This window comes from Emericellopsis atlantica (assembly GCF_019669845.1).
Source record: "Emericellopsis atlantica unplaced genomic scaffold F5Z01scaffold_36, whole genome shotgun sequence".
Classification (NCBI taxonomy): domain Eukaryota; kingdom Fungi; phylum Ascomycota; class Sordariomycetes; order Hypocreales; family Bionectriaceae; genus Emericellopsis; species Emericellopsis atlantica.
In genome coordinates this window covers 31664-53672 of record NW_025764738.1, presented here as the reverse complement: position 1 = coordinate 53672, position 22009 = coordinate 31664, and the positions used below count along the sequence as shown (strand labels likewise).

General features: G+C 54.3%; 4 protein-coding genes across 4 annotated transcripts; 3 read left to right on the top strand and 1 right to left on the bottom strand.

The window, feature by feature from the left end:
• The first annotated feature begins 7724 nt into the window (after positions 1-7724).
• Positions 7725-8220, top strand: F5Z01DRAFT_362443 (uncharacterized protein). The gene has a single exon (XM_046259311.1). It carries the CDS (start codon positions 7810-7812, stop codon positions 8089-8091), a length of 282 nt encoding a protein of 93 aa, XP_046114369.1. The 5' UTR covers positions 7725-7809; the 3' UTR covers positions 8092-8220.
• Positions 8221-13606: 5386 nt separating this feature from the next.
• Positions 13607-15762, top strand: F5Z01DRAFT_362394 (uncharacterized protein). Its single transcript, XM_046259309.1, has one exon. The coding sequence runs from the start codon at positions 13843-13845 to the stop codon at positions 15583-15585; it is 1743 nt and encodes a 580-aa protein (XP_046114368.1). The 5' UTR covers positions 13607-13842; the 3' UTR covers positions 15586-15762.
• A 395-nt stretch (positions 15763-16157) lies between these two features.
• On the bottom strand, positions 16158-17228 carry F5Z01DRAFT_362400 (uncharacterized protein). Its single transcript, XM_046259310.1, has one exon. It carries the CDS (start codon positions 16843-16845, stop codon positions 16219-16221), a length of 627 nt encoding a protein of 208 aa, XP_046114367.1. The 5' UTR covers positions 16846-17228; the 3' UTR covers positions 16158-16218.
• A 1430-nt stretch (positions 17229-18658) lies between these two features.
• On the top strand, positions 18659-19537 carry F5Z01DRAFT_666014 (uncharacterized protein). Its single transcript, XM_046264202.1, has one exon. It carries the CDS (start codon positions 18679-18681, stop codon positions 19135-19137), a length of 459 nt encoding a protein of 152 aa, XP_046114366.1. The 5' UTR covers positions 18659-18678; the 3' UTR covers positions 19138-19537.
• The last annotated feature ends 2472 nt before the right edge of the window (positions 19538-22009 follow it).

The window sequence follows — 22009 nt, the reverse complement described above, 5'->3', positions numbered from 1 at the left end:
ATTCAAGAAGGGATCGTCGTCAGAAGGACAGGGCATCTTTAGCCGGTCAGCATCCTCTTTCGCCCATCGTGGCGAACTTGTGGTGCTCAGAGGTCCAAGTGCTTGAGTCCAGTCTTCCATGTTGATATCAAGTGACTTTTTGACAAGTTGGACAAACAGCCACATACTCAAGTCCTCTTGATACTGATGTCTGGCAATGTTGCCAGCCAAACCAACAACATCAGTCATGCACAACCCGCGCGCATTCACGCTCCGCGGCGTAGCATACCGCTTTCGTAAGATGATCGTTCAAATGCAGAAGCACACGCAATATCAAGACTGTCAATGCGACGCTACGAATACAAATATGTAATACATGCCACTTATCAAGGATACTACATTGGGGGGAAAAGGGGGGGTGGCGTGTAGGGAAACCCCACGTTTAAGCATTGACTTGCCACCCACATCGCCCCTACGGAAGGTATGCTTGTGTTTGATGGTGGGTTGTTTTGGATGAGGTCGTGTGATGGAAATGGCCAGCGCATCAAGCATCCAGGCTGGCTGGCTGGCTGGTCCGTCGAGTCCATCCATCTATGCGGAAGACGTAGCCAGACTCGATTTAGCACCTGGCTCGTGGTCGGCCAAGTCACATTGCAATATGTACAGACCTTTATAATTTACCCCATCGTAGTCAATGTGATCCAAGTAACATATATCCATGCCTCTGGCAAAGGCCACCTACATAGACAGACAACACCTAATAACCACTAATCAGTCCTTGTTAATGAGTAGCGGTCAACAGACCCTTGGCTTGGCAATTATCTGCCGCCGGATAAAGCACTGGGAAGCGGCAGCAGCAGCAGCAGAATCCCGCCCCCCGGATAAAACAGCCCTTGTCCTGTCGATCCGAGACGGACGGAAAGGGACACTCACGCATCCGCGACGGCGTCGATCCCGAATCGGTCGGCTGACACACACGCCTTCCTCACCAGATGTGACACGGTGACGACTTTGTCAGACGTAACGAGAGCCGCGGATCTGGGACCTGACATCTGACTGACAGACAAATCGACAGATGGGCTGGCGCGGATGGTGAGAGGCGGGAGGGAGGGAGGGAGGGAGGGGGGGCGCGCGAGCAAAGAGGGGAAGAGGGTGATACGTGATGGCCGACTGACTGACTTACTGACACGTGCTTGACCGGGGTGTAGCTCACCGGCTGCACGATGAATTGGGGAGGAAATGGCTGCCTAATTGATTTATAGTAATTACGGGAGAATAACACCACGAGGTATTAATTACCCCGTGCGTACGGACAATCAAGCTTTTGGTGCAAAGACGGGTCAATAATGAACGGTTTGCGCGACCCCGGACTCGCGCGTGCCGCGAGCACGGGGATCATATCATGGCAATTGATCATTGATGGATAATTGCGCCGTGCTGCTCGCTTCCTTTATTGTCGCTTGCGAATCGTCACCTCCCGCTACGGGACAGTTCCCCGTGGCCGACAGATCACATTGGCCCCATCCATGTATGTACGTTCCCTTTGGGAAGATCGGTTTGACAAACAGACGAGGATGGCTTCTTTTGCCTAATTGAATTGCTCGGATCGATGTGGTGCTGGCTCCGGCTCCCTAGTACGTACCTATCATAGACAGTCAATTCAAATCGATCAATTCAAATTACTTTGACGGGCTCTGGCCATGCGATCTGGGGTGCAGGGCTTGGCTGCACATGGCATCCTCTCGCCCTACCGCGTACATAATAAGTTACACGCTGAAGAAGAAGAGTGCTTGTCTGTCCGAGGCACCTCGGTAGCTGTCGCGACTAGGTTGGTTGAGCTCCGAGATCCTGTCTCTCGGCCATTCACGGAGACTATCCGGTTGAGAACGATCAGCAGGACGCGAAAGAGTAAGCGCCAGTGGACAAGGAACCCGGGGTACCTTGCGAGGGCGTTCCCAGCTGATGCTCGTGGCCTCAGCCTTGCGAATACAACCTCGGCCCTTTGCGCATGGTAATTAGAGGGTCCTCGGTTCCACCCCCAGCTTTCATGTTGGCTAAGACGGGACATCAGGCGACATGATACCGTAGCATCCGCTGCTCCGAGAACCATGACCTCGTTCATTGCCGTTGGACGTCTGTGGAGGTAAAAATCGACGGATATCCATACACCCTACAAGCGACCCTTTACCACGTAAACCACGCTCGCCCTTTGGGGTATGACGGTCCAGGATGTCGTGAAACCTGTACTGCGCCATCACCAGCACAGAGATCCCCAACTAACAGCAGGCAAAGGGGGGTTCGTACACCGCTGGGATCTTACTCAGCAATGCACCGTCGCTTCTTGGCCCTCGTGGCATTGTCCCCGAGAGCCTGTGTACTGGTCTGTGCCCCATCAAGACAAGAGGCCGTCGCGATCTCCTCATCGTGCTGCGCGGGTCACGTTGTCTACGGCGGTTGAGCGTGCAACTGAGAGGCGATGATGGCCGCACAGCAGATGGCTGCCACCGCCGATTCCTGCCTGATGATGGGTCACGCGTGGCTGGTTGTGCGCAGCCCCGACAGGATGAAGACGGTTGCGTAACGAATCGGGAGAGGATTGGCAGATTCCCGGCGAAGCACGTCGTGCGCCTGGCCGCGGAGCTCAGCGGTGCTGTCGTGTCCGTCCTGGCAAGACCGGCAGTGAGAGCAACATCAGCTTTGAAATCGCAAACACGGCTTGCATCTGGGCGGCGGCATGTGTCGGGGTGCACATTGCCAGTCGGGAGACCATCAACTGACGGCGTGTGCTTCCCGGAAACGCCTCGCTAGTTCGTGAGGTGTGTTTCGTATAGATATATACGATACAGTACTGTACAGTACTGTACAACAGCTTGATATAGGTGTCACCCGGCTCGGGCTGCTGCATCCCGAAGCCACAGGCCGTATTAGGTTCCATGTGTTCAAGTGAGGTTACCCAAGACATCATGAGCTCCCGCTCCGGAAGGCCCGTGACGATTCACATCCCGAGAAGGCAACATCGAACGGGGCGTCTGCAGGGTCGTGTTAGAGATAGGCCACGTGTACTGTTTGATTAGTTGACTTCTTCGTGTACCGATTTTGACTCGTGTATTCTCCCTACAGAACAAACAAGTATTACCAGTATTAGACCGCACGCACAGTCGCGTCCGGGGACGGGTCAGCCGCGTCTGTCGGTGAGCAGCATATGCCCTTCCCTAGGAGCGCGTTGCTTCGCACGTGGTTCCTGGAAGAGTGGTCTGGTTACATTGGATCTGCCCACACACTCTGAAGGAATCAAATCTGTAACCAGCCTGCAGGTTGGACACGGAGCCACGATCCTCCTAAACTCTCTCAGCAAGCAGAGTCGGTGACCAAGCGCTTGCTGGATACGGAAATCCGTCAACTCCAGTCGATCACATCGCGCGAGCCATGTGGCGCGTCCCGCTGGCGCGCGTCGATCTGCGATGCCACGAATGGTGAGCATGCATCTTGAAACCGGCCAGTCAAATGGCTGTCGCTGTCAGGGCTTGTAGGCAGCATGGATGGCGTGCGAGGAGCGATTGTTGCGCGTGAGCCAGCTGTCCAGGAGGATGCTGGGTCATGCTCGTGCTGATTTGATGTTGGACGGTTGAATGATTTGGATTTGTTGAAGTTTGCGCCGTCAGTGGGCAGGCAACAGCGGCCCGCCTCGGGAGCGGCCGCCTCCGCGCTCATCCTCTCATCACAACTCCGCTTCAATCCAGCATTCATGTTCCTTCTTCCTTCACGCATCAGTTGAAAGTCCGGAGACTGTATGGGCGGTCTTCTCATCCGTCAGGTGGGATGGGACTGTTTCGCGCACTCCAGCTGTGGCCAGGTCAAAGCTTCTTCCAGCGGCCTCATCGCCCGTGCGCAGCACGCGCACGTGGACGAAGTCAACGGTCGACATGGGCCTCGGACGCGACCAGGATATCGTGAACCTCACCCCAGCACCTGAGCATCCTTTGATAACGGATTCAAATCCGCGAGATTTGATCTGCATGATCGCCAGCGCGTGGTGTCGGCGCTGTCCGCCTGCATGCTGGCACTGAGCAATCGATTCCTTCTGGAAGCCACCTTGTCCGAGGAGATAGGTGCATCAAGGGTCATCCCACGACTCTCTTTCAGGTCGCCATTGTTATCGGGAACTTTTGCACGGGTCATCTGCCATGTGACGATGTGACGAAGAGCTATCACTCCGCGAAGGACGAGAATCGTGTCCGGTTGGAAGTCAAATTACCTTGTTGCAGCACCACACGTGCACGTTGAGACACGTTCCTGGAATCAGTGGATCTGACGGCCCTCTCCTATCATCAGTGGCTTCTTTGACACATAAGGCTGCTTGGATACAATCAGCCACCCCCTCCACATCTCCGGACTCGAGGTTGGGGGTCGCCGTGGGGGTTTGGCACCCATCATGTTCATGTTCAAGGGCATGGCTATGTTGAGAAGGTGCGCTGAAGTTCCAGGGTGGGGGAAGGGCGTTGAGCTGAGATGGCACTGTCAAGATCCCATGAGAGCCTCCAGTCTCTGTGTCCGAAGAAAGGTGTGGCATGCGAAGACGATGATTGATGACAGGGTCGTCAAGCGGGTGTACAACAGACCCCCAACTGTCAATTCGGGATTGCATTCATCGATCAAATAGATCATTACGCATAACCGTGAGCGGAAAATTGACTAGACTCGCATACGTGAGGAAGGGTCGATGAAGCTTGACGGTTGACCCATACCCCTTCTTCAGGCTGATAGAGATGGCGTCGCCATCAAGGCCACTCGTTGACGCAGGGAGGGAGGCATGTCAATGAATTCCACAATCGTGTCACTTCAGCTGTGCTGTCGCTGCAGGTTCGGTGGTATTCAAATTCATCCATAAGCATGACATCAGCTTCCGGTGGGATCATGTCCTCATGATTGCATTTTCCAGCTGAGAAGCGCAGACGGATACACATACTTCTTACCCAACTTGTCGGTCGTCCTATGTACCTCACGCTGACAGGAGACGTAGGGAGACTCCGTAGTTGCCATCCATCCATACGAGGGAGATGCAACACAAAAGATTTTCCTCAATGGTGGGGATGTGTTTGTAGAAGTGTACAAACTGGGGAGAGTATGTTCTAATTCGTTATGGCTGTTCTCAATCGCTGTGACATGCAGGTTGATGCAGATCCGCTGTCATGTTCGATCTGGCAACTGGTCGCATCGAGATTGATTGACGAATTTTCACATCATGACTCTGGTCGGGTGTCAAGGCCATCGCCAGCGTGGAAAATGACTTTTTGATAATCATTACGAGGGTATTCGGTCTAGACGTGTGTATTGTCTCGGTGAACTGAGTCGATTCTGCTATATCACCGTGGTGAACTAACATAGACTGTTGTTGCATGGTTCTGGACCTGTCTTATGCTCACATCGACGATGCCGCGGCCTAACTGTGGCACAGCCACATCCAAGCTGACGTTCACGTGCGCAGATATCATGATTACCCAAGCCAATATCAATCCATTCACACGGTTAAGCATGTTGTCTGGACCGCCCTCGGCGTGCCATGTGGTCACTGTCATAGACGGGGTCATAGCTACAGGGTGAGCAGTGTCGCGCAGCCATTGCTGCGCAACACTGCCCGTCGATAGCCGCGGGCGAACATCGTGCTTACTCTGTACTCCGTACCCCAGGCTCTAATCTCGGTCACGTTACGATCTCCCGGCTCTCTAGGCGGCTCGCGCATCGACCATGTCGAATTCGCCTCACATTTTGATCACAAGACGATTTTCGTTGCCATTTTCCCATTTCCCCGCGTTTCGCGCGCACGAGGCGGACAGACTGGGTCCTCAAAAGTCTACATTCGTCTCTTGCGCGCCACTCGGCGAGTTGCCAGTACGCTTATTATTACAACCACCTTGCGGTCCCAGTGAGGGAGGAAATGGCCCCGCACTGAAGAAAAACCGGACATCGTCACTTGCCTCACACCCAGCAGCTTGGACCCGCCAGTGGGACCCGAAGCAGAGAATGCGAATAGATTAAATCAGAATCCAAAGGCTCTCCTACGCGCGTGATTTTTTTTCGTCCCGCGAACGGGGGGATAATTGTGGCTGGCTTAGTCTAGCTTCTAATGTAGTCTCTCGTCGCGTGGGAAACACCGGGAATGGCGTTCTGGCCAGAGACACTACCATGGTTATTTCAATGGTGATTTTCTTTTATCCCCATTTCCAATGGCGCCGCGTCAGATTCCACCGTCCCCAGCCAGGAACGTGGTGCCCAATAAGCTACGGTGATGAGTCGTGGGGACCGATTCCGGGAATGCCGCTGCCAGAAAACCCCATCTACGCACCGTACCAGACTTCTAAGATTCCACAGAAGGACCGACCGATGGCATAGGTAAAATCAAAGAAGTGAAGATAGATTAAACAAGCGAAAATGGACACCTCTCTCGAGATGGAGTCACAAAACGAGGCAAGCATTCAGCTCGGTTGGTAGACCGATCCCCTCTTCTCCAATTCTGTCAATCTGTCAGTAGCCTGGGCGTGCGTCCCGTGACCTCGGTGGCTTGGAATTTTGGCTTTCTTCCACGAGGTCAAGGGTTCTGAACTTTACCCTTCTTGGCAGGCCGAGTCGAGGCGCGACAAAATGCCCCGGCACGGAGTAGCCCTGCCAATCATAGCCGAGATATGGATGAGTGTGAGGAATCGTCTTCACATGTTCCGGGCACTTCGCCGTGTCTCCGCGCCGAGAAGACACCAGCGATAAATTCCCATGGCAATAACAAAGAATTGCCATTCTGTTTAATCGGGTAATCGAGAGTCGCTTGTATTTTGTCCCTACAGAGAGGAGACAATCGGAGGTACTGACCAACTCGTGAGCCCCTCCAGTCCCGACTCCTCTTTTTGGAAATCAACAAGGGTCCTCCAAGGCTGTACCCAAGTCTTGGCTTGGTCCCGACTGTCTGGTCAGCTGCCAGGGACAGCCTGTCACTGTGGCATTCGACAAGGCGCCATGCACTACGCTGCTACACCCACCCTCCAGGCTATTGTCCTGGAGAAAGGGCATGAGAATGCGCCAGTGAAATATTGGGGGCAAGCCTTCCTGCATTATTTTATTCAGAGCATATGTATTCCTCAGGGAACAAGACAACAGAGAGCCGCACCAACTTCGGAGACAACTTCTGGAACCCTTCTTTCTTTCTTACTGCAAGGTCCAGCTAGCCTCCAAACCGGTCTCCAACTCCCATTTGGACTGCGGGTGGAGAGCCAGCTCCAGCGTCGCTTGTCGGGTCGGTTGGTCAATCAACGAATGATTCTCCGCATCACTCGCCAGGAACATTACGTTCCGAGAATTCCTCATAGGCTTACTGCCCAACTGGAGACGGGCAACAGGCGGTCCCTGCATGAGGGCGTGGCCGATGTGTGGGTATTTCAGCACTGCTCCAGGGCCGCGCGTAAAGCGCGTTATGAACGGAAGAATTATCGGCGGCGCCAGCGGGTTCGACCTGCCTGGAAGAGTGATTATCCAGGCATTAACGAGGGGTTTCTGTTGCTGATCACGGTGGCTGTGGTCGCTAAATTTACACGCGGCGAGCGCTTGCTATTGCCCGCTTTGGGTAAGGAACCGCCGACCGGACCGTCAGGAAAACGGACCCCCCCCAAATAGTGGGCATTGTCTGCACTACGGCCTTTCAAGCCCGATGTTCCCCGATCCAACGAAACGGGACCCAGCTAATATTATAGAATCCAGAACGGTCCGCCGAGAAGTTCAAGACCTCGTGACAAGTACGGTGCATTGGTGCATGAGCGAGACTGTCAGAGGCTGTGTACAGTTAATATGCGCAGTATCCTGCGCCTCGGGGCCGTTTCCGCGATTGAAATCATTGGATGGGGTTGTCAGGCCCAGCCATTGTGGATGGCCTATTGCGGATTCAGGGTCCTGTCAGTCTGGAAAGTCACGCGGAGCCCAGCTGTGGAGAGGATGAGGGGCTGGCGTAACTGTAACAATTCTGGATTCAGTGCTGATCTTGCGCACAAAGGGTCTGCACAGGGCTTCGGGCCACCGTCGCAGCGGGTTGTGAGAGCTGGGCACCTGACTACGTGTACGAAGTACCGTTAGCCACACAAACGACTGGACCGGCGAATCTCGGGACGACTGGGACTCGTAGCCTTCTTCACCAAGACCTCTTCGTATTCACCGATGAGGCGGAAACTTGGTAACACCGAAGCCTGGCTTGCGGCAGCCTCGTCTTACACGTAGACTTGCCTGCCGGGTGCTCTGGGCGGCGGCACAGATCAGATCTGTCCCTCCCTGCCAAGACTGTCGATCATGGTACCTGAGCGATGCTAGCTGTGGCGCAACTGTCTTTCTGAGTCAATGTCCTCGTGGACGCTGTGTATCTGGCCGACCCGGGGACCAAGGCACGGCAAGGTATTAGGCAGGCGACCACCTATTATTTACTCAACTGCATCTGAGAAGAGCGCATGCCAGCCACACGCTCAAGTCGCTGCACTACGCAGGCAATCAGTGAGATTTGGCACATGCTGTGCAATGATACCATGAAACGTACAGCCGCAACTGATCCATCGATTTCATACGTAGCTCCTGATATTAATTACACGGGAAAAGAAGTTGAGCAAGCTTTGCAAGTTGGGGGGAATTGGTCGCCACATCGAATTACAGGACGGCCCGTCACGCATGTGGCTGGATACCGGAAATCAGAGCTGACCTGCACCGGCGGCCTGGCATTGATTGGTGCAGACTGATCCCCTCCGCATACGTATACATATCATGTTCTCTCATGGACGATTGTTTTCTCAAACACACCAATGTTTAGTGACTGGTCCGACGATTGTCGGCTGTGCCTTGGCGACTGTCTCGCGATCGGCTGGGTCAGACAGTGTCTGATGGAATCGGCCAGATTTATAAAGGCATGTCTTGCATGCCAGGCACCAGGGCCATGCGATGGACGATGAAGACTCGCCGCTTGCATGCCGTCCATATACTTTGCGTTGAACAGCCGCGCGAGTGTACCATCTCATAGGCCAACATGTTGCTTGATCCGCCCTTGGCCAGGAGTCTGCTGCAACCTGCGCTTCATTTGCTTTCGATGATGCCGAGAGTGACCAACTGTCTCAATGGAAGTTGGGAGCCTCCCGTCGTAAGACAGTCCAGGGGAGTGAGCTAGGACAAAGACAGCGCCGTGGCATTGGGCGTGTGCTCAATTTGTAGAATCGAACGGCTCCAGAGATGCGAAACGAAGTCGTCGTGTGACGCGTCGCGAGGCTTGCTATACCGCGTCAAGGGCTGACTACGCAAACGTTGGCTGGCTCATAGCAGGCGGACGTCTCGTGAATTGACGCCTGTAGCACCCAATGGGGGAGTGATGTAGACACAATGCAATGAATGCATGAATCTGTATTACTACAGGCAGTGAGCATGAATGATTGTGACAAATACACCCGTGGTCCAGTCGAATGCTGGTACTACTTACTATAAAATAAGGCGTCTGGTGCGAGCATGGAGATATGCCTTGACCAACATTGAAAGCCACAGCTAGGGTTGTGGCGCCATTCCCCAGGCCAAATGTGATCTCACAAGTCATAACTTACCCCTTCTCAAGGTCAAAAGTAAGGCAGGCTGAGACATTGGACCGATCAAGAACAATCATTTGTGTGTCCCGACAGCTCTAAATTCCACACGACCAGTCAGGTCTGACTAAAAGCAATGAAAAAACAGTTTTTGAGGCGTGTTCTCTCACGACTCAACTAGCAAAAGCAACATTAAACTTGAAGCAAACGAAAAGAGGCCAAACAAGCAAGGACCGATCCCTCGCACCGTCCCGAACCGTCCATGCAAGTGCAGTTCAGGTACCCATAACCATTAACCATTAATGCTTGGTTTCAGTACCAATTTGCCCTGATCACATTCTGCCAGATGTTACTTATACCGGTTGCTTTTTCTAATACTCTGCCGTGCCGCTGGAATCACCCTGACGAATGAACCTCTCCCCGCGTGCTTGGAAGAGGCCTAGCTTGCGAATGTCGTCCCGTGCAACCTACAAATCATTGAAGTGACCCGCGCGCACCAATGGGGTGCAATACCCCCTGGCCCCGGGGAACACGGAGAACGTAGCAGGCGTTTTTGTCTTGACGGCCAGGCGCCCCCCCCCCCACTGCGCCCTGAGGCGCTGATCATGGCGACAGCCGGCGGACTGATTGGCGAGCCAAGCCTCCAACTCATCGTGGGGGAGTCCACCCGACTCAGGGCAGCGTCTCAACCCTGCTGCGTTCGAATCAGTGCCACGCAAGATGCTAGTCAACTAATTACTGGTGCAAGCGTACGATTTCGGTGTCGCCGCGTGACCTGACCCTAATTACATGCACAAGAGAGAGCGCGGTGGCTTCAGGAGGTGTCGTTGGTGAAACGGCTCCTCTCGTTTATCAGCTTGGTTGCGGAATATCGCTTGAGTTGGCTAATCATTGGACGAAAGGTATCATGGGACATTATTGCTTTCCGACCAACGCCACGCCTCATGGAGCCACGTTCTCATCGTGAGGTCGTCGATTCAGGCCATTGCTGCTCCGATGCGACTAGGATTGGAAAAACAACACTAAACTCATTCGAAACACACGTAGGTGTAATAATTAGCCTTCGTTCGTAGTGATTCCTACAAAGGCCGGCAGTCAGTGCAGCACCATACGTACGTACAAAAGATGTCATGTTGGCAGTCAACAGGATCACAGTTCTGGCAGCACAGACGCATGCGCAACGACGTAACCAGTTGCTGGTCGCCCAATGCTGCAGTGTGGCCAATTAACGACACAAAACAATGTAGCACTCAATACGGATAGCATGAACGCATGTGAAGCAATTCAAATTGTGATGCGATGATATCATGCTATGATGCTGCGCTGATCAACTCATTAAACTCAGCCCTTCCAGGACGCCATGTGCATGTGGCCACCCTTCGCCGTTACGTCCGCCCACGTTGCTATTACCCCAACATGAAATACTCCTGTACGCTTGAAGTTTTGCCAGTCGACCGCACTTCTCTGGATGCGGGCGACAGACCGTAATACATCCGGCCTTTGGGCAACCGCAATCACGGGTATGGCTTCACGATGAAACCTCCGACACGCCCCCCTTGCAAAGGCCCGTCAAAGTCCCAAATTGAATTTTGACGCCTTGTTGACACCGCGCTCACCGCACCGGACAGCTTCCGCGGGCCCGACATTTGGGTTGACGGGGCGCTGAGTGCCGCATCGTGACGAGGGTCGCCGGCACGTCGAAATTGGCAGTGGAGTTTCTAGGCCAGACGCTGTAACGCCACTCCATACCACAGGTGTATCGGGCCTCAGAATCCCGTCGGAACGGACATGGCCGGAGCCAGCCTAGATAAGTCTCATTTCTTGACCCGCGAGGTTGGGCATCATTGCAATCAACAAGTCCGAGCGAGCTGAGGCTTGACAGGACGGGCCGAACCTGACAGGCCCCGGTTACTGATTAGTCTCGGATCGAGCCAGCGCGTTTCAATCACAACAGAGGCACGGACTCTTTGCGATACGTCGTAGGATTGAGTCTCCTGATGTCAGCATCCCAGCAAAGAGGGCCCTTGAGCACTGCTGCCTAGATCCTCCTGGCTCTGGTGGCCGAAGGAAGTCGTCAAATGTTACTCAGGAGGAATGTGCTAAATAGTCATGTGTATATGCAGCGATGTGTTGGCATCCCGCCATTTTGCGCATCGACGGCCAGGTGACCATCAGGACTGGACACTGAGCACCAACCGACCTGGGGGACGTGAACCACTGGGAGAGAGTGACGACAGAGGCCTGGAGCCCTGCAGCAAGGCGTACTGCAGCGTCACCACGAGGACATGGTCGTGGACGTGTTTGTGTGTTCAATCGGTCCCCTACATGCAATCACGTCGAGACCAGAGATCTGAGTCGTGTGTCGCAGGTCACACTACGCTGGCATCAGCACGCAGTAGGGCCAAACTCACTGCAGGCGCCCTCGCGTCAACGCCGGTAGGGCTCTATACATATGTGCCTAATAGCATGTCATCAAAAAAAGGGGGCCACATGCCCTCCGGCTTCATGAGACTTGCGTGAATCAGGGTCTGCGTCAAGGCGAGTACGTGCGTATAATGATAAGTCCTGCCTCGCGGAGAAGCCCCGTGATCGCAGCCGCATAAGAAACCCGCCGCTGAACACAGTCGTCGGCATTTCCAGGTGCCTTGCCGGCTGTGAGCCTGTGACAGCCAACAACAACACACTGCCAAACCAACGACTCACAAGTCCCAAGCGCGCGATGGCGGCGGATGCCCGTACCCCGGACTTTCGTTGGCTGTGGGTTAAGTTGGCGCGATGGTCATAGGTCCCAAATGGCTCTCCCCTCATTGAATGGTGGCAAAACTGCCCATTCAGCAAAGCCGCTCGCTTCGGGGCAGTGATCCCCCGAGACGCTGAAGAAATCGCTTATACTGTCGAGTGAAAAGGGACTGACTATTCAGGTGAGCAAATCCAGGCTCTTGAGACATCATGTCCTCACTCGCGCCGTGTTCACATTGGCGCTCTGGACACTGGGAACAACCAAGGAGCCGAGGTGTCTGTCTGTCTGTCTTCTCACCTCTCGGCACGAGGAATTCTCGTCGGGTTGAGGAGGCATCGGAAGACAGTCCGACAATTGGGTGACGGAAAACGGTATTTGGTGAATTACTGGCCCGTTTGAGGCTGGCTGACCTAAAGCGGTCGATGAATTGGGCGACCAAGACACATTGTGGTCCCGGGTCCGTGGTCCGGCTCCCAGGTCAATCGGAACTGATAATTGTCCCAGGCAGTCACATGAGTCGGGAGGTTCGAGGTCAACCCGGGGAGAAGAGGTGCGCGACGACGCTGCGATTTTGGGATTAGCGCAGAAGCTATGGGCTAATCTGAAGTAGGTATATTGTGGATAACTGAAAAATCCGCTTACCTTGTCGGGAAAGTGCAAGCCAGCTGTGATCACAAGGCCACTGTGAGCGCCAGCGTACCGGGCCTGCTTCCCTGGTGCCCCGGAGGCGGTACTTGCGGCGTTGATGGCGCAGCAAGCCAGGTACTCCCACTGTCAGGTGGACACTCCAAGTCTCCAAGGCGCTGGACGAGGACTGGAAATTCAGCCACCCCCTCGGTCTTGCCAGGTGTATCCGCACGAGTAAGTGCAAGGATCCCTGCTAACCGCCGCGATGACTCCGACAGGTATTTTGGAGAGAAAGAGCCACCCCACAGCACGCCCCCCCCCAAACCACGCCCCCCCACTGACTCTGGTCCACACCTACGCACACACCATGCCCGCCCTCGCTCTTTCCATGGGTTGGGCACTCCCTCTGAATCTGCCAGCAGTCGTCTGACGAGATACATGTACTCTGAGCTCACCGCGACTCTTCACCCCTTCCCGTTTCTCTTCACTCCTCCTCGTCCAAGTCCATATTAGATTCCATTTCCCCAGACTCTTGGTTTAGTCTCCCTCTTGGACTTGATCTCAACAAACTGCACTTGCATTGCAGCATATGCACAACTTCGACCCGACTTGAAGTACGTACTCGACTCCACGCCACGATTGATACGATATCATTGCCCTCACCCTCACCTCACCTCGCCTACCGACGACGACCGGCACATCCTCTGGTCATCAGTTGATACGTGCCAGCATTGTGCACCCTTCTCTTCCCGGCAGCATCACCTCTGCGCTTTCTGGCGTCGCCTTGACTTGTATCTTCCCTGCAAGTCAACCTCTTCCACCAACATCTTCACGAAAGAAAACCGACCACCATCAACCAAAACGGCTTCTGACCTGCTCGACCAAATTCCGAGCAATCCCAGCCAGGCGGGAATGCCATACCAATTAGACACACACGTGCTGACAGTCGACGCAAACGTGCTCCACAAGGTTGATACCGCAAACCCAGCAAACCTTTATAGCATGTGGACTGTCTTCTCTCGCTGCGCTGAATCTTTACCCCAGGGGCGGAGACTCGAGAACCTTAGCTGGCGTCTTTGGCAAAAGGAACAGCTTTTGGAGAAGGAGCAAGAAGAAGCTCTGGCCGCCGCAAACGCAAACACTAGCACAGCCACTCCCACCTCTTCAATACCTCAGGCGATCCCCCAGGACGCTCGCCTGAACGACCTCCCCCAACTTTCGGGCAGTGTCGAATCTATTGCCGACGACGAAGCCGTCGAGTTCACATCGGTGTCGGCACCAATCGATCTCGCCCGTCCCGTCATCAAGCGCGAGGACTCGTCCACCAGCCACCGCAGTAGGCGCGATCGCCGCACAAGCTCCGACGATTTCGAAAAGATGATCATCTCCATCGTCAAGGACAAGACCCCTCTGTCGGCACCATCGCAGCATTCGTGCGAGATCAAGTCGGCGCTGCCGGCTACGCAGATGATGATGCAGCGATCGGGGTCGACCACTACCGAGTCCCAATCGCCGTCCAAGAGTTCGGATCTCCACTCTGAAGAGTCCCACCCCTCACCCGACATGCAGCCACGCACCGTCGTTCGCGGTTTCTCCCCTTCCCAACAATTCATCCCTCAATCGCCCCGAGCATCTTCCATCCATCAGCACAAGCTCAATTCCGCTGCCGACGCGCCCACCTCATCACCGGCAGCCAACATGCTGACTGGTGCTGGCAAGCCCAAGGCCGCTTTCGCACTTGGTGGAGCGTCGTATTCCTCCAGCGAAGCGGGGCAGAGCGTCGAGTCCCGGCAACCCGCGCCGGCCACCGTTGCCTTCAAGAAGACCGCCGCTTTCAAGCTGGGCGGATCATCCGAGGATGATGACTCTGGCTCGCTCAAGAGCGCTCTGGCCAGGCAGAAGCGCAACCCGAGCCTCGCGTCGCACAAGAAGCAGGCGTCCTTCAGCAACCACGTTACGACTCTGGGGCCCGCCTACAACGACCAGTACGACAATGCCATCGCCGACAGCGACGACTCTGAGGGCGAGTACGACGAAGAGGACTCGGAAGCCGACTGGGAGGATTCTGTCGAGGATAGTGGCAAGTCCAGCGTCGATGACATCTCCTTCCAGCGCGTCGACTCCAAGATCCACCTTCCCTCGACTCGTTCCCTCCTTGCATTGAAGCTAGCCGAGCAGGACACCCGTGCAGCCAAGATTGGCGGCTACGGTTCGCAGTCCACCTCGGCCCTGCACCAAGGGCGGCGCGAGTCGAGTCTGTCAAGGTCGCCTAACGACTCTGACGACGCTCCCTTGACCATGCGCAGTGGGCGCCAGCAGCTGCAGCCCATCAAGGAGGCCCCTCGCTCGGGCATTGCCATGGGCTTGGCCCAGGGCGTTGACAACCCGACGACGATCAAGCGCAACATGTTGTCGCGCGAGCTGCCCGACCACCTTCGCCGCGACATTGTTCACGCTCGCAGGCAGCTCAACTCGACCGCCGAGGCTGCCCAGAATTTCCGCGAGAACATCAACAACACGTCGCTCAAACGCCACCACACCTCGCACGACCTCCCCAATCTCAAGGCCTATCCCGATGTAGCTTCAGCCAGCAATCTGAAGTTTACTGACGATTTCGCCCCACGGGAGCTCGGCTACAACGAGCGTGGTTGGTGAACCTAGATACACCCCGAGGTGCAAGCCTCTAGAACGGGTCGATGGTCCAGCCATCTGGCCTTTTACGAACTTTTCCTTTTTTCTCTACAAGCACGGCGTTGGTCAGGACTCTTTGGTGCCCAGCGAAAGCATTACAAGGGAACAGTTGGAGACAAGCGCATCTCCTTAATTACATTTGGCACTCACGATGTCAAGTAACACGAGCATGGACCGGCGTTTTCAATTTTCACGATACCACTTTGTTCTTTTCGAGTATCTTTTTCTTCTCCGGGGGGGCGACCCCGATGTGTGACTGGAATGAAGCTTGGTTTCTGTGTGTGTGTTTGGAGGGGCAAGCAAGAAGCCAAAAGCGGGGATGTTAGGAATGACTTTTCTCTCTTACAAACACGGGCAACCGCGGACGGGCAAAAGGAAGTACGGCAAGGAAAACACAATGGCACACAAGGATGAGGCCATTCGCAGATTCCATTCTGCACGAAAACACATAGAAAAGAGGCATCTGCCTCAGTAAACAGTCACCAAAATACAAGAAAATACTTCTCAAGAACTTACTCGCAAAGTGATCGATCGAACCCCCCTGTGCATGCTTATTACGAGTGATGACTCTGCCTGCACCTACAGGGCTTCATGGTCTTACTCATAGTCTGCATGGGCGAGAGAGGCTTGCGTGCGAACGCTTGCGCTCCAACAACCCTCTACGGACAGTTCCCGAGCCCGGAAGACAGACTTGATTGACGTTAGGGTATCGGCTAGTTTGGCGGCGGCTCTCTGCCAGCGATGAATGATGGATAGCCCGGGTGCAGCCCCGCTCGCTCCGAGACTCGGACGGACTGACTGCAGTCTGCATCCATCTGTGACCTGTCTGTCTGCCTTGGAGCCAAGACAACCATAACAGAAAGCTTTCTTTCCTCCACGTATCCGCCCAGGGCGAAAGGGCCGACATGGCGAGCTGGAGTCTCCAGTCATTGTCATTTTCATACACCCTGCTATCGGGGTGGTGATGCCCATTTCCACAAAGTGGCCGAGCACAGCGCAACTAGAACGTCGGCAGTCTGGTCGGTAGGTAAGGCTGTGGCGGCTATGGAGTATTTTCTCAGCGCTGAGGCCTTTATCAATAAAGTGTTCTCCGGAGCGAGGGGTCCGACGGGCAAAGCGGCGGCTGGAGCCGGCGCGGCGGTGAGCAGTGTGAAATAATTCTGCTGCTGTGAATTCTAGACCATGAACACATATGGACTGCAATGGTCGACGTCGCTGATGCATGATGCATGCTGTGCGCGATGTTTTTGCTGCGTCCTGACACCGGCTGCCACCAGGACGTACGTGGGGGCGTGCTCACTGCTGGATGATGTGTAGAGGAAAAGCCGCCGTGGTGTGAAGATGCGCAAATGAGGGTCCTCTGACTTGTCGCTTGCATTTGTTGTTGTTGAGGTTGATAGACATACCTACTGCACCCTGATTGCAGATGCGCGTGGGTCTGATGCCGGGAGACCCTTCTGCCGTACCATGAAGCTCTTGCAAAGGCATCATAACTACCCACACAATATCTCCATTTAGTATGTACATCATCATGGGGAGGATTTCATGCGGTAGATCATCTGCCGCCAAGGATCTGAGAGATGACGTTGTCAATCACTGCTCTTGTGAGAGACACCTGTCATCACATTGAGACGTCTTTTTTTTGCAATCACTATCTGCGAAGAACCCCATGTGTTGCGATTCTCTCAACGCTCGAGCCGGTAGATCATGCCGTTGCCCTCACCGCTTGCTTGCTTGCTTTGCGCATAACGGTCTGACATGGCTGGAAAAATTCACACAAGGTTCACCCTAGAATCGCCTCTGGCGGTCAGCATGCATGTGCGCCTGCATGCACGCGTGTGACGTCCGTACATCCTGTAGTTAGGCTGTCAGTACTCAGCTGAAGGGGACTGGAGGGGGACTGCTGCAGATTCGCATTTCAAAGGCCGATCGGTCGCATATCGAGTCCCAGCCAGGCAGAGACACGTTGCGTTTAGGCGGTAGAACATAGATGGTGTGCCGACGGGTACGATATGCTTCCCTAGGTTTCTCTCGAGGTGGTTGGGAGGGCATGGAGCGTGATAGGCGAGAAAGACTTGAGGGTTGGATGCTGCCCTCTTTGCCATACTCCACACAGAGCTTGACTCGTGTGTGTTTTGGGTTGCTCAATGTGGCGGCAGTTTGGGCAGGCTTGGGGTCTCTCAGATGTTTATTTTCAAGGCGTGGCCGTGATGGATGGCGGTTTCACATAGTGAGGTGAGATGGAGGGAGGTCAGATTCGCGTGTAAGCAGAGATCTCCATGCTACTGCCCAGGACCTGTATATCGGCCTGCCGATACGTGTACCTTGCGAGCCATGGAATGGCAACGGCATTGTGATATGTCTGCCAACTGCCGATTTGCGAAGCCGGCTCTTGTGTTTCTTTGACAGCCGTCACAACCAAGGCTATGATTAAATGAGTAGATAAATTCAATCAATGCCATTCAGGGCCAACAGGCGCCCCCAAGAAAAGAGAGTTTGGGCTTAATCCTCAGGTCACAATAGACGCCCCATTTATGTCATTCCAGGATGCGTCGCCAATGCGGGGTGTAGTTTGTCGCGAACGTCTCCCGCCTGGGCTGTTCCCATCGATGTGGATGTGGACTGGCTGTGATGTGGGAGAGGACTGGAGGAGGAAAACCTGGGGGAAACCGGAACCGGGGCGGGCTAGTAACAATCCACCCGTTACGTCAATGGCAGCAGCCCAAAAGGCAGCCAACATATCCGCCCGCCCGCCCGTCATCATCATCGTGGGGACGAAATAGTGGAATATTCCACTGGTTGGATCGGCTCTTCTCAAATGACAGCTTGAGATTCAGAGACTGAAGAGCCTCATGCAGAAAGAAGCACATGTCCGCTGGCGGGAGGATCTGGGGGCCCAGTAGGAGTCACGCGCATCCGGTGTCTAGCGCTCCGCTGGCGGAAGTAGATGCGCCCGGTACGTCACCGCGCGGGATCACACTCCTAGAGATGGAGATTCCGCCGTGTAAACCGCCGGCTGATATAGGCGGGAGGGGCCTGCTGGTTCGAAAAAGAAGCATGCTGGCGATAAATACATCAATCTTGTCGTGCCGAGTGTGCACTGGTGTGTTTGCCGTTGAGCCTTGGCTCTTCCCTTGGCAGGTGGTTCTTTGCAGATCTCGCGATGTCCTTACTACATACATGTACGCACGTATAATTGCCATGCGTTACGCATACCAAGCCTGGGACCTGGACAAGGGCCAGAGTCAGACACCCAGGAGAGGACAGACACATCCATCAAAGACAAAGGACGTCACCTTGTTTGGGCGATTTCGTGGAGCTCGACGCGGAGAACTTTCCGGGGTAAGTTTGGCTTGCAAGCTAATTAGCAAGCCAGCAGACCAGGCCGCTGGGACGCTGGCTGACACGGGGAAGCAAAAAGAGCCGGCAATTGCGTTTGGCGTAAAACATTGCCTCGGCGTAATAAACCATTGTTTTGGCGTAAAACAAGCCCGGCGTCTGGTGCATTGCCATTGACAACACGAGGGGAGACGCAAGCCACACCGAGCTTCGTGCCGCTCCTCTTGAAATTGAAGCCTGTGCGGGCGTCACAACGGACAGGGACATGGCAGAAAACTCGCTCGTCGCAGCAGACGCATTACCCGACTCGGATAAGTCAAACATACTCGCGCTTGTACGTAAGATTAGGCCATCAATGGGTTGCGAACTTCTGGTAGAGTCGACTGGAAAGCCGGGGGGCATCATGCCAGGAAGGGGGTGTGGTAGTCACCCTTCCAAGTCGAGTGAATGTTGCGTTGCATCGGGTTGGGAGCGCGCATGGTGGTGAACGTTGCAAATGTCGCGACCAAGATCTCGGGATGCTGGGTTGATGTGTTCCCTGCACCAGGACAAAGACCAACTGCAGGGGCCCTTGAACGTAATTATTGTTCATGTTTTCAACATCGCTGCCTAATGACTGAACATGGCCGATTCATACATCATGTGACATTGCCAATTGAAGGAGAAGCACCGAGCACTCGTGATAGCCAATCTTGATGTTCGTACGTACTAGCCTCGGGAGACAACAGCGAGGGAAGCACGAACAGTCAGCAGAGAGCAGCAAAGCTTCCAGAAGGATTCCAACACACGTGGGTGTTCTTGCGAAGTGGGGCCGCCAGACGAGGAAGGGGCTTCCTGCACTCCCCCCCCCCTTCCTTCTACCCGATCGGCAAATCCCTGCGGTTGCAGCGACCAGTGAGTTTTGCAAACCCTGCGCGAGCAATTCTGCTGCCTGCTGGTCGTTTGTTCACCCGGACACACGGATCTAATCCCACTTGATTACGCCGAGCGGGGGGATACTGTGGGAAGCAAAATGGGACAAGGGCGCGCGGATGCAGCCACCTCGTGGGCCGAAAGAAGGCTTTTGCGCCGGGCCTCTTTGTTCGAGCGCTTCAGCAGTGCCTTGTTGAGGGAGGGATGGTCGCTGGCTGGCTGACGGGTGATTGCTTCCCCCTTCGACGGTGCAGAGCAGCAGACTGGAGCTGTCAAAGGAAAAGGGCATGTGACGAATCCATTCCGCGGGAAGGAGGAGGGGTGTCACCAAGTAGTGCCGGATGCAGCAGCGTGATTACCCGATAGCTTCTGCCACCCCCCTAGGCGAAGTCTAATTCGCTGCCTCTGAGAATACCGCACCAATTGCAAGCGTTTTCCGCTTAATTGATTCATTTTCCATTTACCCGGCGAATCGGAGCCCATCTCTTGTAGCAGCTGTCCTCGCTCGGTCGACATACCGAGACGACAGCACGCCAACCACTGATGACCTGACGCGTTTGGAGATCGATGCGCGTGTCGAGGCATCGCGATGTGGACGCAATGGTCGCGCCTGGATACGCACCATGTGTGTATGGCAACAACAATAACGCGACTTCACATGGGTTTGTCAAAGCATACGTAGTAGTCGTGTGATTTTCGTGTGAATCTAGATGCACCGCGACGATCTAGATGTACCAGATGGTGTACGACGCGCATGTGCATGTTGAGATCAACAAAGAGGCTCGCCGCGTGTGCTGATGACCCTTGCGCAGCACTGAACGTGCACGTGAATGTGAATGCGAATGTGAATATTATTAATATCCCTTCCCTTGGATCGCACCGTCCATGAATCAGCGCCTGCCAGCACATGCAACTGGCATCATCCATTGTTTTAACTACCTACTCTTAAATTAGTCTCCAGCAAATGGATGCATGTGAGATTCATAAATAGAGCTGTCTAGCTACGTGCTACCTTAATTATTGATCGCAGCCAGAAGACAGAATTTACAGTTTGCGCTGGGCTTGCAACAACCCCTCACCCATCCATGTGATTCCGCCACAGCATCACGAGTCAAGGCGAGGACGGCATACTACTTACCCAGGGAAGGTATGCGACCGCGACATGTCGGGCCGGTGGATGGGCCAGCAGACAGAACGCAGTCGCCGAAGTGAGGTTTGTTGAGAGGTGTTTCGGCCGTGGCTGATTGCCTGAGTCAAGTTCTGGGGTACATGTCAGACCCCAGTGGAGAGATTGGCGCAGATTGGAGATCGCTCGACGTCATGGGCTCCAGTTTGAAGATGATCAACATGTCGTTTCGACGACGACGTCTTGGCATGACATCCCCCAAGATGTGTCCTAGAAGGAAGATGATCCATCTGTTCCATAATCACTGGGCATGCGCAAAGTGTGGCGAAGACTGAAGAGTATTTAGCAAAGACTCGCCGTGGGGAACAGCGTGGCAGGTATAGATAGATAAAATGTGATTAATAAATTTCAATTTATCGAGCTAATACTGAGGCCTTCATGTACTCAAAGCCCAGCAAGTGCTCTCCGTATCATGCGTAGTATACGGTCAACGTGAACAGTTGTTGTTTGCGCACTTACTTGCGACTGAATTATCCAGCATTCTGTTGTGCTAGTCTGCCAACAGTAAGGGTAGCCCAACGCACTGTGACTTGCGTGGATGTTGCTACTGCGTGGCAGATGGATGCATTACAATCTGATAAACAAGATAACCCCATGTCATGGTAGGTGAGCCGGCTCATACTTGGACATCCACCTGACAATACCGTATATCCTTCAATGACTTGGACACTTCCAGTGCTGGTAGACTCTCGAAAATAGGTTAGTAGTTTGTATCTTTCGTGATACGTACACTCATTTGTTTTACAAGACGTGAAGGTATGTACATGAACCTGAGCAATGGAACCGGCCCTCTGGCTGCCACACAGCCTTGCTGAATATAAACTTACCAAGGCCACCATTCGCCTGTGATTTGGATGGAGCTATCGCGCGCTACATTTTCTCCAGGAAGACGAATTGCTCATGAAAGGAGAAAGGGTCCTTCACAGATGGCAAAGCGCAGCTGATGTATCC